The sequence below is a fragment of the Toxotes jaculatrix genome, chromosome 3 (genome assembly GCF_017976425.1).
Source record: "Toxotes jaculatrix isolate fToxJac2 chromosome 3, fToxJac2.pri, whole genome shotgun sequence".
NCBI classification, from domain to species: Eukaryota; Metazoa; Chordata; class Actinopteri; family Toxotidae; genus Toxotes; species Toxotes jaculatrix.
Window position 1 is genome coordinate 15,278,128 of NC_054396.1, and position 10,962 is coordinate 15,289,089.

The 10,962-nt window shown below is 40.8% G+C and overlaps 1 protein-coding gene across 1 annotated transcript in view; it reads left to right on the forward strand.

Moving 5' to 3' along the window:
- grm2a (glutamate receptor, metabotropic 2a) overlaps positions 1-9,566 on the forward strand; it is a 31,623-nt gene extending 22,057 nt beyond the window's left edge. The window contains exons 3-6 of the mRNA XM_041033910.1: positions 1,020-1,857; positions 3,619-4,682; positions 8,556-8,733; positions 9,269-9,566. Coding sequence (XP_040889844.1) covers positions 1,020-1,857; positions 3,619-4,682; positions 8,556-8,733; positions 9,269-9,342 — 2,154 coding nt within the window. The 3' untranslated portion in view covers positions 9,343-9,566. The remainder of the gene's footprint in view (positions 1-1,019; positions 1,858-3,618; positions 4,683-8,555; positions 8,734-9,268) is intronic.
- Positions 9,567-10,962: the final 1,396 nt, after the last annotated feature.

Sequence of the window (10,962 nt, forward strand, 5' to 3'; positions counted from 1 at the left end):
GATGGAATTGCACCATATTCCTCTGTCATACATATAAACCTATTGTTCTGGTGAAAGTACTCTGTTCTGAACTATTTGTAATGTGCTGTGGATCACTTTTACTTCAGCTACAATATGACAATATAGAAATGATAAATTAGACTCAGAGTGGATGCATTTGAATATGAATTTCCTCTCTGACTTTCTGAGGAATGACTCATTGGCATTCAGGATGCTGTGCCATGAGTGCGCTGGTGTGAAAGCCGGCATTAAAGTCAACCAGATTTAGGTTGGCATTCTTGTGACTGATCAGACTGGCTCCCCTTAGGCTTCCACAGAAGTGCCTGGAGCAAAAGCTAGTCAGTTGCTGCTTCTGCACACTCTGTGCAGTGTCACGACGCTGACAAAACCTACTCAACAGAAGCGCAAAAGTTTCAAGATACTTTGACTTCCTTTCAAATCCCCAATACTTGTCCTCAACCTCTCTGCGTCTCTCCCTGTCCACTTCTCTCTTCTTTCCAAAGCAGAGCAAAAACTTTCTGAAAATGTGTTCACTTTTGTAATGCAGTGAACTGTAACACCTGTAGCCAACCAGTCCTCCATAAAGTACATATTTCTGATCAGTTTTGTTGACAGCATGAAAGATCAGAGAAGATGAAGTAGATGGGCAATCCCCACAATTGTTAAATGCAGGATCTCAGCACTCAGTCAGCAGGAGAGTTAAGTTGTGAAAGGCACAGCAGGGATCCTGTGAAGAAATGAGAGACTGGATACGGTGAGACTAATTGCATCTCTGCAGGGGAATAAACATGTAGTGTAGCCAATTTCATTAATTCATTTAATGATGAGCAATTAAAACAATTCCCACAGTTGGCAGGTGCATGTTTTCTGTGTGAACTGTAATAAGTTAATTACCAGTTTTCCAGCTAGTATATTGTAATAGTTATGCATATGTATATGTATAAATACAGTACCCTTAATGAAGGCTTGCTGATGTTATGTGAACAAACATAATCATTCTGGTGTCTTTCCCATTTCAGGTGGCCAACCTGCTGCGACTCTTCCAAATCCCTCAGATCAGCTATGCTTCCACCAGTGCCAAGCTCAGTGACAAGACCCGCTATGACTACTTCGCCCGCACCGTGCCCCCTGACTTTTATCAGGCCAAGGCAATGGCAGAGATCCTGCGTTACTTCAACTGGACTTATGTATCTACAGTGGCATCAGAAGGTGACTATGGTGAGACTGGGATTGATGCCTTCCAGCAAGAGGCTCGAGCCCGCCAGATCTGCATTGCTACTTCGGCCAAGGTGAGCCGCTCCATGAGCCGCTGGAGTTATGAGAATGTGATCCGTTCCCTGCAGCAGAAATCCAACGCCAAGGTGGTCATCCTGTTCACACGCAGCGAAGATGCCCGTGAGCTGCTGGTGGCAGCCAACCGCATGAACGTCACCTTCACCTGGGTGGCCAGTGATGGCTGGGGAGCTCAGGAGAGTGTGGTGAGGGGAAGCGAAGCTGTGGCAGATGGGGCGTTCACCATTGAACTGGCTTCCTATCAAATCCCCCAGTTTAATGAATACTTCACTGCCCTGCACCCCTACAACAACACCAGGAATCCCTGGTTCAGAGAGTTTTGGGAAAATCAGTTCCAGTGCAGCCTCCACGATCTGGGCTGTGGAAAGCACTCACTCCGGGAGGTTCCATTTCAGCCAGAATCCAAAATCATGTTTGTGGTGAATGCTGTCTATGCAATGGCTGCTGCCTTACATAACATGAGGCAGGCCTTATGCCCCAACTCCACCAGGGTGTGTGATGCTCTTAAACCTGGCAACGGCCGGAAGTTTTACAGGGACTACATTCTCAAGGTCAAGTTTGAAGGTGAGTAAAAACGTGATGAACTTTTGTTATTGCAGTGTTGCTTAACAGATATTTGAATTTTCAGGATGTAAAACTGCTTTCTTTTTCTCATTATTCCCTCATCTGTGCAGAAGTCACAGTTTAATCTCCACAAGTGCACTCTGCATGTAGTGTAAGCTGCCAAATTGGGTTATAGCAATTTAGATTCATTGTACCAATTCATATAAAGTGTTGAATTAGCGCAAGAGTAATTCTACGTCTTTATACACTGCAGCTTTAGATAAAATCTGTAATGATTCAGTTTGCAAAGATGAATCTATTTCCACACCCTCATGCTTTGAGGCTTCTTCTTTCATGCATTTTGACTTGAGCATGAATAGAGAGAGGCTCCTTCAGCTCCAACACCGCAGATACACATAAACATCATTTCTCCTCTCTGACGCAGAGAGAATATTTGTTTTCTGCTTGTGTACACAAGGCTGCAACACAAAATGTCTAACAGTATTTGCATAAACACATTCACACATCACAAATGATGGACCCACGAATTCAAATACTCTCACTTTTGTAAATGAGCTGTATTGTCTTATCCTTCAGTTTTTCTGGAAATGCTGACATTGTCATTGACGGGAGATACAGGTGGATCACCATGCTCTTTCCCAGCCATGGTTTTCTGCTGTTTACGATTTAAATTAAAAAAAAGCAAAAACCCAAAGGATTTTACTGTCCAGAGACTTAAAATTGGATTACAGGCCTTAAATTAGCTAGTCCCTGCAGGCATTACAACACCCTAAGGAGAAAACACATGCAGCAGATGGATTGCTAAGTGCTCTATACGTTTTAAAAACATTTGATATAATAGATTCGATATAATAGATTTGATTAATAGATGACAAAAGTGCTGCATAATAATAGTTTCATTTTATTTATATAAAATAATAGCAGTTTATGCAAGTAAATTTAAAGGGAAACAATTTTAATAATAGATCAATTTACTTAAGTAACTGAGGAAAAATACAATTTATTGGTTTCATCTTCCCGAAATGTGAGGATTTTATATCATAGTAGATTAAATCTCTTTGTGTTTTGGACTGCGTGCTGTATGAAACGTGTTTCTGAATATGTCACAGTGGACCCTGAGAAATTATAATATGAATTTTTACCATTTTCCATAATGTTATGGCCAATATGATTAATCAATCAATAATCAAAACAGTCATGAGTTGCAGCCCTTAGTACTCAATTTCATGACCAGGTATACAGAATGTTAATACAATCAGGATAGCAACAGGTGACTTTGAAAATTTGTAATTGGTGCTTTATTTCAACCTAGGCTTTTATGAGGAGATTGAACGGTATTTTATATAATGTACCATCTGTCTGGAATTCCCATTCCAGTGTTCAATCCAGGAACTTTCCATCAAAGTAAATTGACTCAAACTGTAGCTTTCATCATGTAAATTGACAATTTGCACCTGTGTCCTGTCACTGTTCAGTGTATAATACGAGACAAATAAAATGTCAGCAGAGACATAAATAAGCAAAGAGGTAAATTTAATATTAGACTGTCCTTCCACAAGAAAAGCTTTGTAAACTCCTCAGTCTTTGTTCTCCAAAACAAGTGAGTCCTACTGTCACAAACCTAAAAAAAACAAATGATAATGATTGATATTTTGCTTTGCTTTCACTTCGAGTGTTTTTAACCTCAGTTTGACTTGCCCTATATTGACGCCCATACAACTGCTATTTTCTAACACTCGCTTTTTTCCCTTTCACCTTCAGCACCATTTCGCCCACCAGACACAGAGAATGTAGTCCGTTTTGATGCCTTTGGAGACAGTCTTGGCCGTTACAACATTTTCCACTATCACAAAGAGGGTGAACGCTATGTATACCGTAAAGTTGGCTATTGGGCTCAGAGCCTGACCCTGAACACCAGCCTCATCCCCTGGGCTGGACAGGTTGCCCCCACCTCCCAGTGTAGTGACCCCTGCAGGAAGAATGAGGTAAAGAGTATGCAGCCTGGAGATGTGTGCTGCTGGATCTGTATCCCCTGTCAGCCCTACCAGTATTTGCAGGATGAGTTCACCTGTGCTGACTGCAGTTTTGGACAGTGGCCCCTGGCCAACCTGACAGGCTGTTACGACCTGCCTGAGGAGTACATCCGCTGGGAAGATGCTTGGGCCATTGGACCCGTCACCATTTCCTGTCTAGGGATGATGTGTACGCTCTTTGTCATAGGCCTCTTCCTTAAACACAATGAGACACCCGTGGTGAAGGCCAGTGGACGTGAGCTCTCCTACATTCTTCTGCTGGGAGTGCTGATGTGTTATAGCATGACCTTCATCTACATAGCCAAACCTTCCACAGCAGTGTGTACACTGCGCCGGCTAGGCTTAGGCACTTCCTTTGCTGTCTGCTACTCCGCCCTCCTAACCAAGACCAATCGCATTGCTCGGATCTTCAGCGGGGTGAAGGACGGTGCCCAGCGGCCTCGATTTATCAGCCCGGCTTCCCAGGTTGCCATCTGTGGTGCTCTGATCTCCTGCCAGCTGGTAGTGGTGGTGGTCTGGCTGCTGGTGGAGGCCCCGGGGGTGAGAAAGGAAGTGAGCCCTGAGAGGAGAGACGTGGTAACCCTAAAGTGTAACAGCAAGGACTCCAGTATGCTCATGTCTCTTACCTACAACTGCATCCTCATTATCCTCTGCACGGTCTATGCCTTCAAGACCCGCAAATGCCCCGAAAACTTCAACGAGGCCAAGTTCATCGGGTTCACCATGTACACCACCTGCATCATCTGGCTGGCTTTCCAGCCCATTTTCTACGTTACTGCCAGTGACTATAGGGTAAGTTAAGTTAGGTTAAATCTGATCTTACTGGAGGGTAACCATTGTACATTACAAATGTTACTTTACTCCTCTCTAAATGACATACATGCTGTGGTAACCATTCCTAGTAATTTTTCAGATGGCTGTAGGTTCTTATAACCTCAGCAGAATACATCTTAATAGATAATGACTTCTTCTAGGGTTGAATTTGGCTTTTATATGCATGAAGTCATGAATTAATGTCAGCTAAAACTGATATAGCTGTCAACCATGTCTGTGCCTGTGGCTCTTAGGAATATATATTCATTATTGCTGCATAGATTTAATTCTTCATAATTAGCTGCACACTTAAACTTGTCATGTACTGTGCAAGATAAAAACTCTGACTAGTTTATTTTACCTTTAAAGTTTAAATATTGATGAAGTGAAAGTAAATCATAAAATATGGATGCTCAGGTCATGGAGAAGTGTGACAGGACACTAAATAGCTAAGTGTTACCACAACAAAAGACCCCTAGGTCTTCAAAGACAAAGTATAACTTGATGGTTACAAAACACAGCAGCTCCTTCACAGTTCCCCAAAATGAAAAGCTTATATCAAGAAGGCATTTTGAAATGTATGCTAACAAGGTACATTTCCCTCCAACCACAGCATTTCCACAACTAAATGAAATCCTGGAGAAAAAAATGTTTTAAACTATTCCATTTAAAAATGGTAAATCCTCCCCCCCAGTGAAAATCCACTATGGACACTGATTCAGTCACCTTACCTGAGCACCGTCAGTATCTATGAGTGTCTCTGGCACCGTTATATCTTTTGTCCCAAACCAGCATACCAACATGAAACAAAGCAGACAGACAGACAGACAGACAGACAGACAGACAGACAGACAGACAGACAGACAGACAGACAGACAGACAAATAGATAGACAGACAGACAGACAGACAGACAGACAGACAGACAGACAGACAGACAGACAGACGGACAGACAGACAGATAGATGAAACAAAGCAAAACAGACAAGGTAAATAGTGTTCAGTTTCTGACAGTGCATCCTGAATGGATGCTGACGGTCATCTGTAGACACGAGAACATACACTGACTTGATAGTACTTCGTAGAAAAGGGTGTCCTCAGTCGTGGGGGTTTATCCCTCTGGGGTCTTAACAGCGTGCAGTGAGACAGAGGCAGAAGGGAGAAATAGACAGAGGAATCCCCTGACACAGCGGCCTCTGCAGAAACATGGAGAAGGCAGGCCAGACCATGAGCGCTGAAAGGGAACTGAACGTCCCTGTGTGTCCCTGTGCGTAGCTGTGTGGAATGGAGTGTGAAAGACTAGGATGCTGTGTCCCAGCTGTGCCCTCTGTCCTGGGACTGTACTGAGGCTCAGAGGAACCCTCCCTCCAGGCCCTCCAGGCTACGCGGGCAATTCACAGCCAGAACGGGCTCATCAGATAGACGCAAAACTCCCCTTTGACCGATGAATAATTACTGAAGCAACTGAGTTGGCACGGCGTCTCTAGTTTTTCACAGGCAGGGACATATTACTAGTGTTCTTCTAGTTTTACACCACTTCTCAAATTGTTGTCACAGCCTGATGCAAATATCCAGCTGAATAACAAATACAGATTTGATTGTCGTCTGTCATAAAATCTTAAAGTAAACTAAATACAATCCACTGAGCCATGAATAACACATTTGATTATCACATGAAATATTGAAAATGTTCTCCACAGAGGGCTCGCCTCATATGCCAGTGCTGGTCATCTCATCTCAGCAGCAAACACAACTGATTAAACAGCCACTGCAGTCAAAAGTCACAACACTTCCATGAAAACACTGAACGCTACCGACTGTAATGAAAGACAGAAAATTATTTCCTGTGATCTTTACAACTGTTGCCAGTTATGATATGTCCTATATCCTTTTGAGATCTGTCTTAAAATGGACCTTTCCAAGTCTGTCAGTTAAGCTTGTATAACACTGGCATTAAACTTCACTTCAGCACCATAATGTTCTGCATCTACTGGACATAGTGCTCTCATAATACCATGATCAGATGCAATGAAAGAGGTGAGGCAGGAAGTGCGTAAATACAGAGTGTATAACCCTTTGAGGAAATACCGGAATAAATTCAGCAACGCAGCATTAGTGGAGGAAATATAATGACAGTATTTCTCTATCTAAAACAGCTGATGAAGCCAGTCGAGATCAGTATGGCATCCTTTTTATACCATACATATATTTTATTATATTTTATCATTAGATTAAATTTTATTTTAACTAATCCATGTCTAATTACACTGGGTAAAAAAAAAAAAAAAGGTAATTTCACTTGTGAGATCTCAAATCAAATGCTGGTCAATTACTGGTAGGTTTTGTCTATTCAAAGGCCATGCTGGCCTACCTTGACCGGCTCGTAGCTGAGTTCATCCAATAAAGCTTTTCAATAAACGTACAGCGCGAAGCCCAATAAAACGAGGAATCTCATCTCCGCTGTGAGGTTCTCTGGAGGAATAAAGCTACCCGAACACAGCAGACAATATTTATATCTGAAGCAGCAATGCCGTATTTGCGAAATAAAATAATACCTTCAAAGGCCAAACACGGTAAAAAAAAAAAAACAACAGTGAGCGAAGACAAGTGCAGAAACTGCAGAAGCCATGCTCAACATCCTGTTCTCCACACTTGAGCAGAAGACCCCTGGAAAAATATTACTGCAAAGGCAGATTCCTTGTCCTCTGCTCTTCCAAAGCAACATCTTGTGAATTATTAAAACCACTTAACAGGTCATTCCTATGCAGTACTGTCTGCAGCTTTATTCAAAACAATTTCTGAATTAAGTAGAGGACATTTAGCCTCCGTTCCCTTTAGTATTTTTCAGATTATTAACCATAAACTATCCCTTTTCCTCTGTGTGTTACCCTTAGTGCATATATCCATATATGCAGAACAGATATACATAAAGAAAACTGGTAATGGTGCATTTTGTGAATTTACATCTCATCCTAGAACCTGAGTGCATCAGTGTGTGTACTGTACATCAGTGGTGGCATGAGTAAAAAACTTAATTTTGAATTCACTGCACATAGAAATCTACAGTGCATTCACATATACAGTACATATACAGTACGCCAACTATATATTAATATGAAATCTTTTTTCATTAATATTTTATTTTAATTAGTATCAGTTATATCCTTGCTTCAACTAATGGATGCTGTTTATTTGCTATTATAATGTTATTTTTGTTGGAGAACAGTTTGTGCACAATACGTGGTGCCCACATCATGTCAGTACCAACATTAGCATTCAGGGTGATGACAGACACCTGCTGTGCCTTGTGAAAATGAAATGCACCTGCCACACACCACACGATGCCGGACTATATCCTGTTATCCAGGAAAAGAAAAAAAAAGAATGTTGCGACAAGGTTGGAATTGAAGGAGCAGATTGATGACACATAGCAAGATGTGGGCAGGGTGAGGGAAAAGGGGAGAGAGTGTTAAACAGTTGATTGACAAGCAAATAAACAGGTCGCTTAACACCTCTCTTTAGCAGTCCCGGCTGATGGCTTTCTCCTTCCTCCTCTGTTGCAGCTGTCTTCGATTCTGAATTGTAAAATAAGTCCTTATCATTTCTTTTCTGACTCCTGAGCCCCTTTCTTATTAAAATTAATATTCTTGAACAGCAAAATGTTCCTCAACACCGCTTCTAAGATTATTCATAAGCAGAGGCACTTTCTGGTAGTTCTGTACCTTCCCCTCAGAGCCACATCAGCTCTGAGGTTGAACAAACATTTAAATAAACATTTTTAATACCAAAAAAATGTCACTGAAAATATCAACATTAATTAAATGTGAATTTTACACCGCTCTTTCCTCCTCCAGGTGCAGACCACTACCATGTGCATCTCTGTCAGTCTCAGTGGGTCTGTGGTGCTGGGCTGCCTCTTCGCTCCCAAGGTTCACATCATCCTGTTCCAGCCGCAGAAGAATGTCAGCACCCTCAGGGTGGCTACCACCCGCTTCAGTGTCACCACCGGCCCAGGCTCCAGTTTCTCTCAAGGTAGCACCTGACACACAAAAGTAAACTAAATATATTTACTGAAAACAGTAATACATTACTCGTAACAGAAATGAAATAGGGTGCTATTACATTATTTTTTAACTACTTTATCACTATATGATGATCAAATCACTATATGATTTCAGTCATCACTGGCTGTTGTTTTCTCTTTACTTTTTTCAAAATCATGCACAGTTCAGAACAGGGAAACTGGTTTAATAGTTTGCCCAGTGTCCTTTTTGTTCCATTAAATTTTCCACCATAAATCAGGTGGAGAAAAGCGTAATTGAGGGACAGAGGGTACACACAATTATATCTGGAAAATTAATTGAGAATGTGATATTGACACACACTAACATACTAATTTCATATAATTCATTACTTGATTATTATACTGCAAATTCATCTGTAAGCACATGGTCCTCTGGGGCGTTTACAGTGCAGTAACTCAGTATTAAAATCTGTAGCAGGGGCATGTTGTGTATCTGTATTGTTTCCGTAACTGAAAAAACATTTTGAAAAAAATGTTTTGCAGCATCAGCCTCCAACGTTGTTCCAACAGTGTGTAATGGACGAGAGGTGGTGGACTCCACAACGTCCTCCTTGTGAAGATCGGTGAAGTTCATTTGCCAAGCATTGTAAACAGAGTTATATAACCACTAGTCCTGAATCAGGTGTCTCAGATATTAAAGAGGTCACACAGACAATTGTCCTGACTTAGTTGTCCTCAAAGTGCTGTGAGTACAATGTCCCAATTATTTTATTTTGTTCTTTGACTTGTAGCGATTTTAAATGAGATGCCAATAAAGTCGCATATAGCCCTTGTTTTTATTGAAGATTCTACTTGCAACAATGGAGTAAATTATAGTAAATCTGTTAAATGTAATATATACAAGACGTTTTTAATGTAGATTTTGGTGAACCAGTTTGTGCTTTCTTGTAATTTATGTAAATAAAATGTGTTTTTTATTAATACCAAAATGACTAATAGTGGGCTTATTTGCACATAATCATGATATGCATATTCCAGAGAACAATATGTACAAAAATGCTTTGAGAATAATCCTTACTAGTCTTAGTCACCTGTACAAATCTACCAAAAATGCAGCAATTTCGGGTTCACTGTCAAGGCTCAAGGATGCTTCAACATATGGACAGAAAGAGCCAGGGATCAAACCATCAACCCTATAAATAAATGGAAGTCCTATTTTACCTCCTAAGCCACAGCCCAAAAAAGAAAGCAATGTATAAACACATGACTTTTATGAAAGAAGCTAAATTCATGTAGTCAATTAGCTTAACTATTTAAAATATAGGATGATATTAAATTCATTTAAATTTGGATTCAGGTTTAAAATTTGAGCTGTCTAATATTTATCAGCTTCAATCTACACCATCTGCCAAGACCAAACAGTCTCTAAATGAAAATTACCAGCACAAATATCATCATCTGCTGATGATGGGATAAAATCCACCAAAGCTGTCGTAGGAATTCACACAGCATTCAGAACCCCTGTGTACATGAAGCAGATGCTTTGGAAAATAGACCGTCAGTATCCCTGATTTAACACTGCCATCTTGTGTCTACACTGTTTGATCTAATCTTGCACACTGCAACATGTAGGCAGCCCCGGGGCTTTCTGTAAATAGAGTATTTGCATATGGAGGAAGTGGGACTGATAATCAGAACACTGTTTTACTTTATTAGATCTGCTCAGTGGCCATCATCAAATTACAGTGATTATATAAACCAGGTACAGCATGCGCTGCAACAACTCCTACATGTGATAGTATGAGCAGGAATGTCAGCTTGCGTGTAATAAAGAGCACCACCATATTAAACTAAGACATAATTATGAGAACATTCGGAATTATCTTTGGGCAAACTGTCTGACCAGCAAGCTTTATTTTGCGAACTGCAATCGATAACAGCAGTTCAACATCAGACAAATCCACAGTGTGCACAGAGACAACAAGTTGTCACACACACAGGACACTGCAATGGGAATTGTTGCCAACAACACCACCTATGACAACACAGTCTAATATGTGTATAACAATTCATTAGTCTTTGTCATGTTAAGTCTTTATTAAACTGAAACTTTTAATTTAACAGCTAAAGATACACTTTAAACACACACACACACACACACACACACACACACACACACACACACACACACACACACACACAGTGCCACACATCTGATATGTCTCCTGTGATGTTTT